At 31.7% G+C, this 20,330-nt stretch overlaps 1 protein-coding gene and 1 long non-coding RNA gene across 3 annotated transcripts in view; one reads left to right on the forward strand and one right to left on the reverse strand.

The window, feature by feature from the left end:
* The window catches only part of LOC145296043 (phosphatidylserine synthase 1-like), a 357,209-nt gene that overhangs the window by 82,493 nt on the left and 254,386 nt on the right, over positions 1-20,330 (reverse strand). For both annotated transcript variants that reach the window (XM_080142088.1, XM_080142087.1), the window contains exon 9: positions 14,626-14,738. In XM_080142088.1, the coding sequence (XP_079998214.1) occupies positions 14,626-14,738 (113 nt within the window). The remainder of the gene's footprint in view (positions 1-14,625; positions 14,739-20,330) is intronic.
* Positions 1-20,330, forward strand: part of LOC145296045 (uncharacterized) — a 193,277-nt gene that overhangs the window by 41,294 nt on the left and 131,653 nt on the right. The window lies entirely within an intron of this gene.

The raw sequence follows: 20,330 nt of genomic DNA on the forward strand, positions 1-20,330 counted from the left end.
TTTGTCTATAATTTGTCTACCATTTGGTGTACTTATATTATTTATTGGTGTTCCAAGTTTTTTTCCAGTTATTTTTCTTATTATTTCCCATGTTTTTTTTGATGGCGTGTTATTGTTCAATTTGGAAATATAGTTTTGCCAGGTTTCTTTTTTGCTTTTTTTTTTTTTTTTTATAATATAGCGCACTTTTGCTCGTGCTTGTAGGTATTTTTGGAGGTTGGGTTTTGTAGGATGTTGTTTGAAGTGTTTTAGGATTTTTTCCTGTTGATTATTGTTGTGAACCATGGCGTTGATTTTGAGTGTGGTTTACTGGAAGATTTTGGGATTGTCTTGATTGCTATTTCGTTTAGGATATTGGTGAAAGCTAACATAGGATCTGGTTTGTTAACTATTTCTTGGTTAATTAAGTTTGTACAAAGTTTGCAAATTCAGTCCAGTTAGCTTTATAGATTTGCCATTTTGGTTTTGTTTCTTCTGTTGCAGGTTTTTGGGTTTTGAGAAAAATTGGGAAGTGATTGCTGCCACACTGGTCGTTATGTACCTCCCATTGGAAGTCCATAAATATTGTGGGGGAGCATAGTGTTAGGTCAATAGCTGATGTCGTTCCTGTGCCTGGGTGAAGGTATGTGCGTGTTTTGTCGTTAAATATAGCTATTTCGGGTAATTCCAGTAATGATTCAATGATTTTCCCAGTTTGGTTAATATTCTCACATCCCCACATTTTGCTATGGGCGTTGAAGTCCCCCATTAATATAAAAGGTGTGGGGAGTTGTGTTATCAGATCTTCAATTTCGGTTTTATTTAGTTTATATTTAGGTGGAATGTAGATTGAATAAATAGTTGTTGGTCGGTGGAATGTAGCTTTAATTGCTATTGTTTGAAGGTTTGTTTGGAGTGGCAATTTTATATGTGGTGTCTGTTTTTTTATTATAATTGAGGTGCCACCTATTGGTCGATTATCTGTTTGTAATCTATTTGTTTGGTTATAAATGTGGTATCCTTTGAAGCTGATGGTGTCCGTTTCTTTTAGAAGCATTTTCTGTAGGCCAATTATGCTGGGGTTATATTGTGCTATTATAGGTTTGATTTCTTCGTAGTTTGGTTTTATGCCTCTGCAGTTCCACTATGATGTTTTTTATTCATTTGTATAAATAAGTTTTTTTTTTTGTTGTTGTTTTTTTTCATCCGTTTGGTTTTTATATCTAGTATTCTATTGATTTGTTGTGTTTTGAGTGGTTTTTGTTTTGTGTTTACTTGAGCTGCTTGGTACCTCAGTCTCCATTTTCTCTTCCTGGTCAGTTCTGTTTTTGGAGCTAGATTTATTTCTGTGACTCTTGATTTCAATCAATTCAAATTTATTTTCGTTTTCGATTAATATTATTTCTGTTTTTTGTTTGTTTTTGGAAAGAGGATTTGTATTTTCCCGTTCTGTTTCCATCTTTCCAGATATTGTGTGTTTATCTTCTGCTTTTGTCCTTGTTCGTGATTTGGATCTTTCACGGTTTATTTGTGGTTTTTGTTGTTCGGGTTCTGTTTTGTTCTTTGGGACTTGTTTTAGATCATTTAGCTGAGTTTTAGAAGATACTGGTATTTGTTTCTTGTTGTTTTCGTTTTGATTAGTTTTTAAAGTTTCAATTAGATTTTTGAGTTCAGAGATTAGTTTAAGTAGGTCTTGGTAGTGGGTTTGGTTTGTTTGGTTTTAAATTTTTGTAATGTCTTCGTAAGTGTTTATTTTTTCTCAAGAGCTTGCTATTTTCCTTGCTTCAGGAAAGGATACGTTTTGTTTGTATTTTATTTCAACTATTTCTTTTTTGAAGATTTTGCATATTTTAGAGTATGCTGAGTGTTTTTCTTGGCAATTTGGGCATTTTGTTTCGTTGGGGCATTCACTTTCAGTATGGTTAGGTTCTTTTAAGCCACATTTTCCACATATTTTCTGTTCTTTGCCTGTTTCTCCGTTATGTCCATATTTATGACACTTGAAACATCTCAGAGGGGCTGGTATATATTGATCTACTTTTTCTATTGTATATCCGATTTTTATTTCTTTGGGAATTTTTGATGTATTGAATGTTAGTACGTAGGTTTTTGTAGGTATGGTTTGACCATTCCTTTCTATGTTTATTCGAACATGATCGATTACTCCCTTAGAATAGGGCATTTTCTATTTCTTCTGCTGTAGCCAAGGTTAATTCATGGCTTTTTATGACACCTTTTGATGTGTTTAATCTTTCATGGGCAAAGCTTTTGCATTTATAGATATGGAATTTTTTCCATCTCTAAGATGTTTTTTGCGTCTTTATAGTTGTCTACTGTGACAAGTAGATTGCCATTTTTCATTTTTTTTTTTTTGCTGTTTTTGGGTTGCTGTTTTGAGACAGTATTTTTCAATTAAGAATGGAGACAGATCGCTGATCTTTTTTCCTTCTAAGGTTTCGACTACTATATATCTTGGGTATTTTTCTTTATCAATTATTTCATATTCTTGCTCACTGTCTGAGCTGGTTATGTCAGAGTGGGTTCTTTTCGATTTTGTTTTATTTTTTTGGTTTCTGGGTTTTTTGTTTGGGTTTATTATATCCATGGAAGTTTGTTTAGATTTTCATCTCTTTTGCTCCTCACCCTCCACGAAGCCCGAAATTGGAAGATGTTAGGGGGGAAACTAGTGGTGGGACGATTAATCGGAATCGGAATCGTTAATCGTAAGAATCGTGTATTTTGGGAGGTATCGGAATCGGAATCGCATCGTTAAAAAATACCTTAATTTTCCGATTCCTTCATTACGATTCTTTTAGTCTGATGTTGAAAAAAAGAAAAAAATGTCCTGATATTTCTAACCGCAAGAGAGAAATGTAGCATGTTATAAAAAGAAACCAAAGAAATTCATTACTAACAGGGCAATGCTTAGTGCCCCCTCCCTTACAAGATTCATTCATTCAGATCTATTGTAATCAAAACTACAAAAGAGTTAACTTGAAAAGAAGTATGCAGGGCTCTATATTGCGAGTAAAAATTTAAAAAAATACGCTTATCTTTTTGGTGACTGTTTTTTTTTACTAACAAATATTCTAATACTGAATGAAAATGCTTTTTCAACTTATATTTTCTTAAAATAAAACGAGCAAAGTCAAATTATTTAAACAGTAAAAGGTTTAATAGAACAATATACTTTTTTTTCTTTTTTTCAAAGAAGGCTTTTGAAAGAAATATCTCTAAAATGAAATTGATCACGTTGTATTATTTCGCAAAATTTTGAAATTTGGACCAAATGAAAATTCGTTGAATTTCTTGAAATCTTTTTTTTAACTCTTTGGTCCACGACTTAGCAAAATTACCAACTAGTCACTCAGAGCAGTTTTATTAGTGAGGGTCGAAATCGCAGTGTCTTTTTTTTTTTTTTTGCCTAAGTCACCATCTAGGTGTCACCAATTTTTTTAACCCTCCTACACTTCAAAGAGTAAATACAATATATACAACTAAAAAAATAATTTTTTAAAATGCTGATTCTATTTCATGAAAAATTCTTTTAACTAGAAATTAAAAGATAGCTGACTGACAGCAACAGGAGCACTGGTTAACTACTGAACCACGTGGAAAGGTGTGGGGGGGGGAGAGGAAAAAAGGAAATTAAATGATGATAATAAATTATGATAATCGTCTTTGAAAGGCACTAAACTCCTAAAATTTACTTCTTTAAAATTTAAGGCGGCATTCCCCGGCGATTTTAAAGAACTCTCTCTCAAAAAAAAAAAGAAAAAAAAAAAAAGAAAAAAAATTTAATTTTTAAGGTTTGGGAAAGATATATTTATTATAACCGAATTCCTGTATGAAGACTGGATCTACTTTATTGGACATTAATTTGTGAGATAAGTAATTTTTCAATGTTTAATATGTTTTTAAAGTTTCAATTATCAATTAATTTTTTTTAATTGCGTTTTATTTTCAATTTATTTAAAAAAAACAGGGTTTAAAATGTATTTTTCAAGGTAACAAGCTTCGAAAGAAGTCTAATAAAAAAAAAAATCACTTAAGTTTTAATTTCGACAACCCTGAGAATTTAATTATTAAAAAAATATTGAAATGTGACATTTTTTTTTTAACATTTCTATTAGTTCAATTAATTTTCTTTCAATAATTCATTTCACTCAACAAACTTCACCATTTTTTGTTTTGTTTTTCTTTTATCTTTTTCTGTAATTTTGGTAATTATTTTTGCTCAATTTTATCTAGTATTTCATTTGTTTTTATAGTGGTATCGTTTTTATATGTGTTCCTTTGATATACCCTATTTCAAAATTAGTTTGGCTAAACTTATTCTTCACGTTAGAAACAACGTGTAAAAGCAATGAAAAAGTAAGAAAAAACAATAGGTGTTAACTACACTTTGTGAATTATGCACGTTCATTTATAAATTATTAAATTAAATATTTATCTTTTTTTATATTTAATTAGTATATATTTTCTTTCTCTTCCGCAATATTTTTTTTATTTAATTCATTAAATCTGTTTATTATGAGGACCAAAATAATGAATTTTGTTAATTTATTCTCTAATTTTCTTGTTTTTGTTCTGTTATATAAATTCTATTTTATTTGTTTTTGCTCTGAAGGATTAATTCTATTTTCTTTGGTTTTTTTTTGTATTCCAATTAAGTAAAATAAATTTTCTCTAAAATAAATTTTGCTAATTTTTCCGTTTAGTTTACTATATAATAATTTTATTTAAACCAAAACACGACTGTGTAGGCATAAAATATCTCTTCCAAAGTTAGAGAACATATTTGGGAACTACCCGACCATAAGCATAAAACTACCTGGTATATTTCAAAACAATAATTCCCTAGGAATCGGAATCGGACTTGGTATCAGAATCGTTAATCAATATTTTCCTGGAATCGGAATCGGAATCGTATAAAAATTAGGAATCGTCCCAACACTAGGGGAAACCCATTCGCCCTTTCATCCCAGGGATACAAAAGAGATATACTCAATTGATTGAGTTTGTTCCATCATGTTTCCTCCTTTAGTTTCTTCTTTCCCAGTTTGATAGAAACATTGGTTAGGGAGCAGTTGTGTGGTTTTGTCTCATCAATTGATTGCCTCCTAACACTTACCTAGTTTATCTATGTTTGTAGTAATAAGATGTTGTATTATCTTTAGATTAAATTTGTTTATTTATTTATTTTTTTTTAAAACGTTATAATAGACATTTTCAGTGTAAGTGTTAGGACTTGACATGACTAGCCGATTGATCGGATCGGGCCTCTCCGACCGCCTGTCTAGCCTAGTACAAGGCCAAAGTGGAGTGTTGCAACTGATACCTTTATTTTCCCTAGGCATCAGTTGCTCAGCCACCAGGATCCTTTTCCTAGGCATCACGGGCTGCCACACATGGCCAACAGGTAGCCCCATTGAGGGACTTTTACCCTCTGCAGGGGGACAGTCGGCGTATTCTAATGCCCTACCGATAGGGCCACTGTTGTGAAGGAATTCTCTTCCACTGACCGAGGACAAAAAAAGTGAAGTATATAGCATTACAAGCGTATGCTGTATTTTCGTGGACATCGGCAATATTACATACCTAATGTGCTTCAACAAGTCATATGCTTTTAATTTGTTGGTCAATTTTAAAAAAAATTACATCGATGGAAAGAGAATAGAATAAGCATTCCAATGATGTTAATTTATTTTTCTTTTATGCGTTCAATGTTTTTATGCTCCAAGTTAAAAATGAATGGTAAAAAATGATGAAAACAAAAAGGGAAACTATTTTTTCAATGTTTACATTTCATACATTATGTTTGGAGACATATGCGCGGAATTAAATTTGATTGGATATGGCTGAAATTTTACAGGCTATATAAACATAGAAGTCCATCTCTACTGAACTTTGATTTTTATTTTTACGACCACAGTAAGCAAAGTTACGGCCGAGCAAAGTTGACAAGGAATATTTCAAAATTTATAAGATAAATTGGTATATATCTACTTTCATATAGATAATAGTTTCAGAATTATTTTCACGTATATGTAAATATTTGATAATTATTAATTGTGCGGAAATTTCTTTAAAATGTTATCTTTTATAGACATTCAAATCCGCTTAAAGGGAAACCATGACAGCGATGGTTAGCTATGCATTAACCATCGCTGTCAGAATATTAACGAGTTTGCATTCTCTTAAAAATAGAAAACTGTTTTTTCTGCTTTCAAAACGAAAGCAGAAAAAAAGTTTCATTTTTATTCTGAGTTTGTCAATTTAAAAAAATTATTTTCAAGTTTTTCAAATTTGATTTCCAAACAATACTATTTTTTTGTTTTTAACGTTTTTAGTACACATGTACTAAAAGCGTTAAAAAACAACAAAATGTACTAAGTACATAGTTTGCTTTTTAATGGTAAAAAAACAAACCAAAAACAAAACAAATATATAACAAATATAAAGTACTTGTGCACTTATGCTACCATGCTGGAGTAACATTATTTAGAAACCCATTCTTATGGGGATGGAAGGGTGTTTTGTTAACTATTCTGTACTTACACCTGACAATTAAATAAAATATATCATGAAACTTGAATTTATTTTTAACTCATTGTCAAGACCATTTTTTTGAATCTGTAAAACAAACCCGTCTTTTTTATTAACTGAAGATATCTAAATAATAACAATTAGGTGGTTCGATAAAGAATTTCAGTGTAATGCATTTTGTAAATTTTTACCTTGTTTCCACCTTAACATTTTTCTTTAAAATGACTATCTTTTAAGGTTTTTGGGTATGCTGAAAACGAATATTGCATTTAAATTTTCCGCAAATAAATAGCTTTCCGGATATTAAGCAATGTCATTTCTTATGTTATGGCTGATGGCCATCTTGGTCCATGCGTTTGCACATAGTTTCTCAGGGTTACATTTGCACATTAGCGCATACCAAGATGGCCACCAGCGATAATATAAGAAATGACATTGCTTAATATCCGGAAAACTACTTATTTGCAGAAAATTTAAACGCAATATTCGTTTCCAGCATACCCTAAAATATATAAAAGTAATCATTTTAAATGTTAAGGTGAAAACAAGGTAAAAAGAATTACCGTTTTATTTCTTTGTTTACATAGTTGAATTTTCAGTAAAACAACAGAATAGAAATAACAAAAATTACGATCAACTGGTGAATATATAGTTGTTGCTTATCAGGATTCCTGGTATCCTGGTACTGTGATAGCTACATCAAGGATTCATGTAGAGTATGATTTATGGTCGAGTCTCAGAAACTAGGGGTATATTTTGGGCCAGATAGAGGATTTACAAAATTGAAAATTGGACTCGTCCCATGGGAATTTCCATCTTTTACAGAAATCCAAAATCTATATGAAAATTTTTTTTATTTATTTCTGAGATTAATTCATATCTACTCAATATTTTTTTCTTTGAGGGGAGTAGTAAATACCGGCCATGAATGCTCTTTAAGCATTCAATGGCTACACTCAGATTAAGCTCTGCCTGCTCTCAATAAAGCTATATTTAAATACCACTATAATACTTAGTTTTGTTCATGAACAGACACCCACTGTTTAAAAAAAATGAAATTTGTACATCTGAATTTATAATTCATGGCTTACGGTAAAGAGATACATCAGATTTGATTGCATGATCAGAAAGAGCACACAATTTTACATAAGAGTGCCAAGTTTCATGAGAATAGCTTGAAAAAAAATAAATGGTGGCAAAATTACCAAATTTCTTGAAATGTTGAGTTCCGTAATTAAGCCCACTTTCTCTAAAGAAAAATGTCCATAGAAAAGCATAAATTTTGGCACTTAAAATTCTCACAACGTTTGAACTACTGATGGTATTTGCATAATTCAAACTGTTTTAAGCATCTTTTACATAGCTCTTTTCATGCAAGTTGATAAAATAATTATCTACAAAGAAAAAAGTCAACTTGTAATGTATAGCAGCAAAACAGATACTATAACTGTGATCCAGTCTCAAAAGCCAAGGATTCAACCATCAGATATTTCATCAACCAAGAGGTGAAGAAAGAGAATTTTTCAAATCTATTTTTAGATCGGAATGCAAAGCAGAGAAGGAGAAGGCAGAAAGTGAAACTCCCTCCTTTCCTCCCCATTTCTTTTAGGACTCGAATTCCGGCCTCTTCACTTCTTTTTGCTTTGACCGTCGATCCGGAATAATGCCTCTCTACATGTGGAAGAGGAGACGACTCAAATAAAATTTAAAAAAAAAAAAAAAAAAAAAAAAAAAAGGAAAAAGAAACACTATTTTGGAAAACCGAAAACAAGCAACAGATATGGTATGAAAAGCGGATAAGAAAAGAAAAATAGAATAACAGAATTGATTATTCAAACTTTCTTTCCCCACAAAAGGATTCTCTCGGACTAAGTACATTGCTAACAAGTTGTGAAAAGAAAAAGAATAAAAAAAAAGAAAAAGAATAAAAAAAAGAAAAGATAAAAAAGAAACAAAAAAAGACAAAAACAAACAAGACAAAGACAAACAAGACAAAGACAAAAAAGACAAAGACAAAAAAGAAACAAAAAAGACAAAAAAGAAACAAAAAAGACAAAAAAGAACAAAAAGACAAAAAAGAAACAAAAAAGACAAAAAAGAACAAAGACAAAAAAGAACAAAGACAAAAAAGAACAAAAAAAGAGAAGACAAAAAAGAACAAAAAAAGAGAAGACAAAAAAGAACCAAAAAAGAGAAGACAAAAGAGAAGACAAAAAAAGAACCAAAAAAGAGAAGACAAAAGAGAAGACAAAAAAGAACCAAAAAAGAGAAGACAAAAAAGAACCAAAAAAGAGAAGAAACAAAAAAGGCAAAAAAGAAACAAAAAGAAAAGACAAAAAATAAACAAAAAGACAAAAAATAAACAAAAAGACAAAAAAAAAACAAAAAAAAAAGAAAAGACAAAAAAAGAACCAAAAAAAGACAAAAAAGAAAAAAAAGACAAAAAAAAACAAAGAAAAAAAAACAAAAGAGAAGACAAAAAAGAAACAAAAATGAGAAGACAAAAAAGAAACAAAAATGAGAAGACAAAAAAGAAACAAAAAAGACAAAAAAAAAGACAAAAACAAAAAAAGACAAAAAAGAAACAAAAAAAAAGACAAGAACCAAAAAAGAAAAAACAAAAAAAAAGAAACAAAGAAGAGAAGACAAAAAAACAAAAAAAGACAAAAAAGAAACAAAAAAGACAAAAGAAACAAAAAAGACAAAAGAAACAAAAAAGACAAAAGAAACAAAAAGACACAAAAAAGACAAAAAACAAGAGACAAAAAAAGAAAAAAAGAGACAAAAAAAATACAAAAAACAAAAGACAAAAAAGAAAAAAATACAAAAAAAAACAAAGACAAAAAAAGAAAAAAAAAGACAAAAAAAACAAAAAAGACAAATAAAAGAAACAAAAAAAGAAAAAAAAAGACAAAAAAAACAAACAAAAAAGAAACAAAAAAGACAAAAAAAACAAAAAAAGACAAAGAAGAAACAAAAAAGAGGAGACAAAAAAGAAAAAAAAGACAAAAAGAAAAGAAACAAAGAGAAGACAAAAAAAGAAACAAAAAAAGAAACAAAAAAAGACAAAAAAAGAACTGTGAGTGTAAATTTTGTTTCTTCTATCAGACTTGTGGTTGCATAATTCCTAGTTACGCTGTTAATCTCTTTCCAAGACTTTTGCTCAGTTTATATGTTTAGAAATATCTCAAACCCCATAATTTTGAATATATTCTTTTCATTTAATCTTTTTTTATATCTTTATTAAACCGATTTTTATATTATTTGGAAGTGTTTGTGTTTTTGTTGCTTTTATGCATTGTTTGTTTGTCAATCTTACATTTTCCGGGTTTCAAAAGAGTCTCCCCCTTCCGTCTTGTTCGGCAAGATATACTGAACCCGGGGGCCATTATATCATTTCATTTGTATTCTGTAAATGTCTTTATGTATATTTTGGTAACATTCATAACACTGGAATATTATTTCCATAATTTTCATCAGATATAAATTTCTTCATTTGTAATATAACTTTTGGAGAGTTTCACTTTTCTAATTTTATATATTAATTTGTCAAGTGACAGTACAGAATAGTTGACATTGCACTCTCCCTCATTCATGTTAAGAACAGTGTTCTAAATACTAACATTATTAGTTCACCATGGACAATTAACAGATGGTTATTTATTAAGCCATTCTTAACATAGGCAGTTTAACCTAAGAATTGTCAAAGTACAAGGGTAGTTGAAGATTATTCTGTTACACATCTTGAACATCATTATCATCATCATTGTTGCTGTTGTAGGTGATGATTTTTGTTTGCTAATACTTTTAGTTATTTTAGATTTTGATTTTTTTTACATCCTTCAGACTTTTCATTATTTTGATTTATTATTATCATTAGTAGTAGTAGTAGTAATATATTTTGTTCTATTACTATTATTTTTTTAATATTCTCAGTATTACTGTTGTAATTATTATAATGATTATTATTTGTTTTACTTTTACTAATATTATGATTGTTGTTTCATTTATTACTATTCTTTTTAGTATTTTATTTCATTTCTTAGATAATAGTACTATTTTATTGCTATGGTCAATTCTATTAGTATCATTATGAGTATTATTAACAGTAGTATGATAAACTAGGAGTCTCGTGATCACTGGAGAAAGTAAGTTTATGTCCTAAATAAATGAATTTGGTGACTTGTTTGATGGGTTTACTGTGAATAGTCTTTAGATAAAACTGTGATTTAACTGTAGACATACATTCTGTCTTCTCTAGATTTATTTCTAATCCTGTATCCTTTACATTCTTTGCTAATACATTAAAAAAAATTTGAGGTTTATGTGTGCATTCATTAACAAGAACAATGTCATCAGTGTAGGAGAAGTTGGAGAGGATTTGACCTCCTCTATAGGAGGTCAAATCCTCTATAGGAGGTCAAATCCTCTCCAACTTCTTCTTCTTCTTCAAAAAAAAATGCTTTGACAAGTCTCTTCTCTCTTAAGCATAACAACAGCTAGTGCAACACAGAACAGAATTACTGAAAGCATATCTCCTTGCTTGATGTACTTTTTTTTATGTTTACGGAGCGACTAAACCCAAAGTCAGTTTTTATAAAAACCTGTGATCTGTCATAGTGATTTTAGAAGATTAATATAATTTTTGTTGAGAGAAGTTTTGTCTTAAATTGGCCAAATTGAAAGCTTTTGTAAAAGCGATAAAAATGATTTATAATGGTTTATTAAAACTTCATTTTTTTGCTAAGGACAAAAATCTGTTCAACTGTGTTCCTTCCAGGTTAATAGGCCGCTTGAAAATCGGGGAGACAGGAATAAAGATCCTTTGTGATTCTGTTGCCAATGATAGTCAGATAGAGTTTATAAACATGGCTCAACAAACTTATAGGTCTACAGTTTTTATATTCAGACTTGTCATCTTTTTTGTACAAAACAACTATTAATGCTTTCTGGAAAGAAGGAATTTTACTAGTTTCTAAAGTAAGATTGAACAGCTTATGAAGAACTAGGTTTGGTTTGGTTTTACGGCATATCAATCTTTTTTTTGTTTGTTTGAGTGCTATAATTTGTATTTTTTTGTCATGAGTTAGATATTTCAACTTATTCAGTAAATCAAGTCAGCCTTGGTGATTGTGTGTGTGTGTGTGTGTGTGTGTTTTTTCATTTCGTTTTTTATTTTGAGTAAAGTTAGATTAAGATAAAATTATATTCTTTTGTATAAATTTAATTTTTTCAGAAATATTAATATTTTGTTAGAATTTATTGTTTTAAATAGTTCTTTCATATTGTTGACATTGTAGTAATTTTGCCAGATATATGTGAGATTGTCACAATCCAGAACAAAGTGTTTTACTGTAAATACCAAACATTCTGGAGGGTCTTTTTTTTTTTCAGAAAAGAGTGAATTATATGTGTGTGTGTGTGTCTTATGCAAATACGAGATAAAACCACTTCCTCCACTCATGATTTTCTGAAATCTGGTAACCATTGTGAGTTTAATTTTGAAAAGTTTGTTATTTTGACAGTTATTCCCTTATTCTTGCCATTTCTTTGTAATGAGATTATTAGTTGCTTGTAATCTGAGTGTGGAATTTTTATATTGCTTATACGGAGTTTTAGTTTTTGTCAGCTATGTCGGCTTTTTCATTGCCGTGAATTCAAAAATGACGGGGATCCAACAGAATTTGATATTTTTGTTTTGTAAAAAGTATGTATTTTTAGTAATAGATTGATTAGTAGCAAGTTTTGGTTCTTTAAGGATTCTGAAAAAATTATAAATTTGTTGTGGGTGAGGTTTAGAGCCAGGTTTATACCTGTGGCTTTGGCACTAAAAATTAAAGCATAGTCTGGTAGTTGCTTTGCAAGGATACTAATCCGCATCCAGTTCTGTTGCTGTTTTTGGAACCAGATATGCTAATGATTTGGGTATTTTTCCTGAATGTTAAGGAGTTTTTCTTGATAAGTTAGTGGATGAGTTTAATTTTTTGGGAGCTTGTTTAGTTCAAGGACAATTTTAGGCTGTTTTAGTAGCCAGGCTTAGTTGGTTGACATCATGGATGTTAGTTATTGTGATACTTGCATCTTCTACTAGTGGAGACCAAAAGATTTTATAACTTTGACTTTTTAGTCAAATAGATTTTGGTATTTGGGATTGAAGATGCAGTTATGGGCTGGATTTGTTCTTGTAATTTTTCCCTATCATAGAGAAAGTAATCTAGTGGGTTTGCAATATAGTCATAGACAGGATTGTCTGGGCAAGAGAGAATTTTGGTCAAGTATTGTAAAGCTAGTTTGTTGCATTGAATTGATAATGGGAGTCTGTTGGCTTCTGCATAGAGACTATCTATGGGGAAGTTTGGAAGGCTACCAGTACAAGTCTGAAGCCCTAATGTTGAACGGTGTCTAATGTCTTTATATATGACTTTCTGGTGGCACCATAAATGAAGCTGTGATAATCTAGTTTAGATCGCACTAGATTTCAATAGGGTTTGTCTGTCTGCTCACCAATCTGTGTGGGCAATGACCCGCATTAGCTGGAGAGTTTTGTTACATTTATTTTTTAAGTGTTTGATGTGAGGGATGAATGTAAGTCTTTTGTTTATGTTCATCGACAATAGGAATCTGGGTATCATCTAGTTTTAAAAGAGGATCTAGGTGCAGTTATCTAAGCTGACAAAAGTGCATGCATTTTGTTTTGTTAGTGGAAAATTTGAATCCATTCTCAGTTGTCCATTTTTTTTTATTTTGTCAATGCATTGTTGAAGTTGATGCTCAATTATGTGGACATGCCTTGAGCTGTACGCAATTAGAAAGCCATTGAAATATAGTGAACAATTCACGCCTTGATTTATGCATCTAATGATATTGTTAATTTTTAGGCTAAATAATGTTATAGACAAAATACTTCCCTGTGAGACTCCCGTTTCCTATTTCTTGATGCTCGAGAGGCATGTTTCTACACAGACATTAAATAGTCTGTTGTTAATAAAGATGGGTAGTCTTCCTTTCAGTCCAACTTAGAGATCTTCCATGAGACAATACCTCCATATGGTATCATAAGCCTTTTCAAGATTAAAGAAAATAGCAGTCATATGCTTTTTTTGCATAAATGAATTTCTGATAAAAGTTTCCAATCGTATTAAGTGATCTGTAGTCTTTCAATGTTTTCGAAAGCCGCATTGAAAGTTGGTTATTATTTTATTAATTTCAAGAAACCAAATTAGTCTTGTGTTTATGATTCTCGCCATTGTTAGTGCTATGGGGCGATAATTGGAGAAGTTAGATGCATTCTTTCCTAATTTTGTTGTGGCTTGTTTTCATATAACTGGAAGATTGCCATTGATCCAGATGTCATTAAAAATGGAAACTAAATAATTTAATGGTTGATCTGGTAGTTGTTTTAGGAATTCATATGTTATCTCGTCCCTCAGCTGTGTTATTGACTTTTTTTAATGAATTCTTTAGTTCATGAATGGTAAAAAAGGTTATTGTATTCTTCCTCATTTTTTAAAGTTCAGTTTGTTTTTTTCTGATTCCTGTTTGATAGTCTGGAATTTTTTATTGAATTTTTTGGATGATGAATTATTTGCAATAGTATCTGCAAGCATGTTGGCCATGTCCTTTTTTTGGGGGGGGGTATTTTGTTATTGGTTATACAGAGGTGGTTGACAAGGGAACTGGTGTTTTTTCCTGATATTTTCTGTATCATATTCCATGTAGTTTTGTCTTTGGTGTTATTATTGCTGTTTTTGTTATTATATATGCATAGATGGTTGTTGTTGATATTTTCTATAATGATTCCTTTTCTGTCTGTGTCTGAACATCCCTAACTAGCATTATGACTGTTAAAGTCGTTTATAAGTTTTTCCATTTCTTTTTCATGTATAGGGTCGTTTGGAGGTAGATAGATGGAGCAGATTGTGACTGTTCTATGTAGGATGGTTGTGATGTCAATTGACAGTAAGTTAGTCTGTAGATTTATTTGGCTTTGTGCTGTGGTTTTGTTAACATTTCACCCATAGCAGATATAGTAAAAGTCACTCATTTAGAAAGAAAAAAGAAAAAAAAAAAATTATTTTTGTTGTTGAAAATACATACCTGATTGAAGGTGCTGATACTAGAGCAATAAGCATGGCTCGGATTACATTCACAGGGTGTGCAGGTGTAATCATAAATATATGCTTAATGAAGAATAGATTAAGTTCTGCAACCTAAAAGAGAAGAATACTAGAATATGTCATAGAGGATAAATACATTTTGAGTTTTTGAATGATGATCCGGGGTTATAACAAAAAAATCTTTGTCGCAGCTCACTTTATAGAAAAGTATCTGCCTCTCGACTTTTCTGGCACATTTTAACCAAGACTGGTTTCTACAGTACCATATGACCATAAAGGACACACAGTATTTATTTTTGTCTTTTTCTCAATGGTACTTAATTTTATACTCTCCCATCAGACATAAAAAATGTACTTTATTCTTTTCATATACCGACAAAGATTATCATGCATGAAACCAGACATATTCAACAAAAGTTATCTGCCACTTAAATTACACAATCCCGGAAAGGGACAGGAATAAAAACAAAATAAAAAAAGGGAAATACCAGATTTTCCCAAAAATAGTAAGTGGAACAAAAGAACGGTTTCTGATGTAATTGCATCCTAGATTGTGACTGATGGCGTCAAATGCTAAACAAAAAAAAAGAGGTATGTACATAATATAGACAAGATGTCACAGAGACAGGCACAGACATGAGTTACGAGATGATCACATGAGTCAGCCTGTTGGTCGCCACCCTCATCTCTCTCATCCTCCACACGCATTGGATGTTTGTTTTTATAGATGAAAGTATTTTGCCATTCATTTCATTTGGTATAAACAGCATATTTTCTGACGTTAGTGTCATTAAAAGAACAGATACAAATGAGTAGACACGAAAAACACACAAAACTGATTTAAAGACTTGCTCCATTTTATTCTAATAAAGAATAAGGAACCAAGTTACAATGGACAAGAATAACAGAAAGAAAAGTGTTTAAGCAAGAAAAAAAATAAAAATGTAGCTTTCGATTTTATCCTGTGTGTTTCTGCTATTGATAAATAAAAACAAAACAAAAAAAAAAAAAAAAAAACTTACCCGAATTTTAATAATTCTTTTTTTTTTTTTTTTTTTTTCTTGTTTTGGTTCTATTTCAATTTTGAGATTTTTTTCGTTCTTTTGACTTGCTTGATTGATTGATTGATTGGTTTTACGGCATATCAACCTATGTGGTCATTTAATGCCGGAGTCCTTTTTTTTTTTTTTTAAACTATTTTTTATTGGGGGGGGGGACTTTTTCAGCCTTTCCTCCCTTTTTTTATAAAATCGAACTAAGAAATTACATGTTGTATTTATACATGGATGTGTATATTTGGGTGACTTTAAATTTTCTTATATAAATCTACTTTCCTTAAGTATGCTAGAATATTTGTTGAGTTGACCTTTTCAAAAAGGTCCTCCATATTGCTTTCTGTATAATATAGTTTTCTAGTTGGGGCGAGGTCATCACACCCAACTCGGATATGTTTTACTGTGAGTGTCTCCTGGCATGGGATGCACTCTGGCGCCGATTCTCCATTTAGTATATAAGAATGAGTAAAGTTGGTATGTCCTATGCGCAGCCAAGTCAGTATCACAACTTCTCGGCGTGATGATTGGACATCGTTCCTTAAGTTTAGGTTTGATTGAGTATAATTTGCTGCCCTCTTGCTGACTCCACCGCAGTTGCCATTTTTCCTGTATGTATGCTTTTATCTGGGGTCTAAGATCAGTATGTGGAATCTTAAAATCGTCAGTTGGAAGGTGAGAAGATCTTTTTGCAGCTGTATCTGCCCTGCCATTGCCTTTGATCCCCACATGGCTGGGGATCCAGACAAGAATAATGTTTTTAGTGGTTGAAAGGATATTGATTTTTTTCTATTAATTTTGTTGTTAGTGGATTTTCTTGTTTTTGATTTTGTATAGATAATAGGACTGATAGAGAATCTGTGAGAATGATGAAGTTTTTGGTGGTTTCCTCTGAAATTATGTTGAGTGCTAGATCGATAGCTATAATCTCTGCAGTGAATATAGATGCTTCATTTTGAAGATTTCTCTTCATTGTGGTTTTGTGGTACGTTGCTGCACATCGAGTGTGATTATTTTAGACCCATCTGTGTAGATAAAGGTGTAGTCTGAATATTGTAATTTTAAATGTTGAAGTTCGTTGTGGTATTCAATAGGGTTTGTGGTAGATTTGGACTTTTTGTTTAGGTTCAGTTTTATTTCTACTTGTTTCATGGTCCAGTTTTAGGTAGTATGAAGTTGTGAATGCTGGAGATTGGAATTTTCGATTCTTCAATGCTTTCCTTCATTTGGAGCCCGAAAGTTTTGATAGTTTTTCCTCTCCTGTTGAAGAGTTCTTCATATTTAGGATAGAAGGTACATTGGTATGCAGGGTTGTTTGGGCAAGACTTCAGTTTGAGTAAATATTGAAGGGCTAACTTTTCTTGCCTTAGATCTAGTGAGGGTTCATGTGCTTCCGTGTATAGACTGTTCACGGGGGAGGTTCTGTATGCTCCAATCTTAGGCCAGTATGGTGAATAGGGTCGAGGCTTTTTATATATGATGTTCGGGTTGATCCATATATGAAACAACCGTAGTCTAGCTTTGAGCGGACTAGTGCTCTGTAAAGTTTAAGGAGTGTTTCCCTGTCTGCACCCCAATCAGTATGTGCTACCACTCTCAAAAGACTAAACAGCTTTGTTACATTTTTTTTTTCAGATAGTTTATGTGTGGAATGAATGTTAACTTTTTGTCAAATAAAATCCCTAAGAATTTGTACTGGTCAGTAACGGTTATGGGCGTTCCTTCCATGGTTAGGACAGGATCATTATGCATGTTCTTTAGTTTGCAGAAATGCATGCATTTCGTTTTTCTTTTGGAGAATCTAAATCCATTCTCTTCCGTCCATCTCATTACTTTGTTTAAGCACAATTGAAGCTTCCTTTCTATTATAGATATATATCTAGATCTACAGCATATTAGGAAGTCATCCACATATAGGGAGCAATCTACTCCAGAGTCAAGGTTTTTTACAATGTTGTTAATTCGGATACTGATCAGGGTCACTGACAGTATACTCCCTTGAGGTACTCCATTTTCTTGTTCCTTCAAGTCCGAGAGAGCTGTGCCAACCTTTATTCTGAACCGTCTATTTTTTAAAAAATTTTCAATAAAAATTGGCATTCTGCCTTTTAGTTCAAGCGCCTTCAGATCCCTTGTAACACCGTACTTCCACACAGTATTGTAGGCTTTTTCCATGTCAAAAAACACTGCTGTTAAATGTTCCTTCCTTACAAAGGCTTCTCTGATGAAGGTTTCAAGTCTGACTATGTGGTCTATTGAACTTCGTTTTTTCCTGAATCCTGTTTGAAATTCTGTAATAAGATTCTGTTTCCAGGAACCAGATTAGTCTTTTGTTTATAATCCTTTCCATGGTTTTACAAATGCAGCTTGTTAGAGCTATTGGCCTGAAATTCAATGGATCTGAGATGTTACTTGATTGGGATTGGATGTTTGAGTTTTCAGATTTTGGGATTAGTGGCCTCTTTCCAGGTCTCAGGTACGTTTCCACTGGACCATATAATATTGAAAATTTCAAGTAGGTATTTCATTGAGGTTTCTGGAAGTCTTTTGAGGATTTCATATGGAATTTCATTGGACCCTGTAGCTGTGTCATGGGATTTGATTAGCGATTCTTTTAATTCGGGCAAGGTAAGAGGTTGGTTGTATTTTTCGGTATTTTGTGATTTAAATAGAATTTTCTTCTGTTCCTTTTTTCTAATCTTTTTGAATTTCTGTTTGTCTGTCACATGATGAAATTTTTGATAAATTATCTGCCAGGAAAATGTCTTTTTGATTGGTGTATATTTTGTTGTCTTTAGAGATGTGGGATATTGGTGTACTACTACACTTTCCTTCTATTTTCCTCATCATGTTCCAAACTGTTTTTGCCTTGGTATTCACATTAATTTTGGATATATAATTTCTCCATGTTGTTCTTTTGGATTCCTTTATGATTCGTCTGGCTTTTGCTCTGTTGTTTTTGAAGAAATCCAGATTTTCACTTGTTGGATACTTTTCGAATTTTCTCAAGGCAGCTTGTCGAGCTCTGATGGTTTTTCTGCATTCTTTTGTGAACTAAGGTTTGTTGTGATTGTTGGTTTTGCTTGTTTTCGGTATGGTATTATTTGCTATGTTTGTGAGTGTCAAATGGTCATCTTCATCTTTCTTTTCAATAATTGGTTTTTGCACTGTTCCTGGAAGTCTTCCCAATCTGCTTTATGTAGGCTCCATTTGGGTGTTTTTTGTTCAGTACTAGTACTTAGACTTTCCAGGATGATTGGGAAATGATCACTCTCACAGGTGTCATTGTGTACTTTCCAATCATAGTCCATATATATGGAAGGATCACATAAGGTAAGGTCGATGGCGGTGAAAGTACCTGTTGCTGGGTACATATAGGTGTAGTTTTGATTATTGAGGAGGCATAGATTATTTTTATTTATTATGTTTTCTATTTCTTTTCCTTTTTTATTTGTTTCTTTACTTCCCCATATTACATTGTGACTGTTGAGATCTCTTAGTAGAAAAAAGGGTTTAGGGAGTTGTTTTATTAATTGAGTTATCTCAGTTTTGTTGATTGTATCTTTTGGAGGGATGTAGATTGAGCAAAGTGTTATAGTTCTATGTAGAGTCACTGAAACTGCAATTGCTTGCAAGTTTGTGTTTATATTTATTTGTCTTTGAGGGACTTCATTCTTCACGAGTATTGATGTGCCTCCAGAAGCTCTGTCCGTATCTTTATTTATGTAGTTGTAAGATGTGTAGTGTTTTATGTTGCTGGTATTATTTTCTTTCAGAAAGGTCTCCTGCAGACAGACAAGTGCTGGGCTCATATTTGTTATTAATAATGTGAGTTCATTTTGGTTTGCTTTTATCCCTCTGATATTCCATTGTAATATTTTGTTCATTACTTGGAATTGTGTTCAACTTCCATCGTCTCCAATACCTCAAATCTATTTTCTGTCGGAGTTCCTGTTCGGGATATAGATCGGGATCTTTCTTTTCCTGTTTTTTTTTTTTTTTTTTTTTTTTTTTTTGTCTGGGGGGATTTTTTATTCTTTTCTGGCTTGTGATGTGTTTGATGGTTGTTCGGTTGTTTTTGTAGAAATGGTTTGTGGTTTTGTTTCTTTTTGTGGTTCAGTAGTGTCTTTACTTAATATTATCCTTGGATTGGTTGCAGACATTGCACTATTCATTTTCCTCATTTCTTCTAATAATTCTTTCATTTCCTTTATTAGTTTGCTTAAGACATCAATTTTCTTGTCAGTTGTATCCGTTACATGTATATGACCATTTTCATTGTTGATTGGAGTAGTTTTTTTAATTGCATCTGCATATGTTTTAGTTTCAATGATTTTTCTGGCCTTTGGGTAGGATATATTCTTTGTATGTTTTAGTTTGGTCACTTCTTTTTCTCTTTTCCATATTTCACAATATCTAGAGCCAGCGCCATGATTTCCAAGGCAGTTGGCACACTTGAAATCTTTTCTGCAGTCAATGTGTGCGCCGCTTTCTCCACATCTTCCACACACTGGTAATCGTGTGCACCGATCTTGATGGTGTCCAAACTTCTGGCACTTGAAGCATTGGAGGGTGTTTGGAATATAAATTTCTACATTTATTTTCATATATCCAACTTTCACTTCTTTGTGTA

The sequence above is a fragment of the Euprymna scolopes genome, chromosome 16 (assembly GCF_053919585.1).
Source record: "Euprymna scolopes isolate OS-2025 chromosome 16, ASM5391958v1, whole genome shotgun sequence".
NCBI lineage: Eukaryota > Metazoa > Mollusca > Cephalopoda > Sepiida > Sepiolidae > Euprymna > Euprymna scolopes.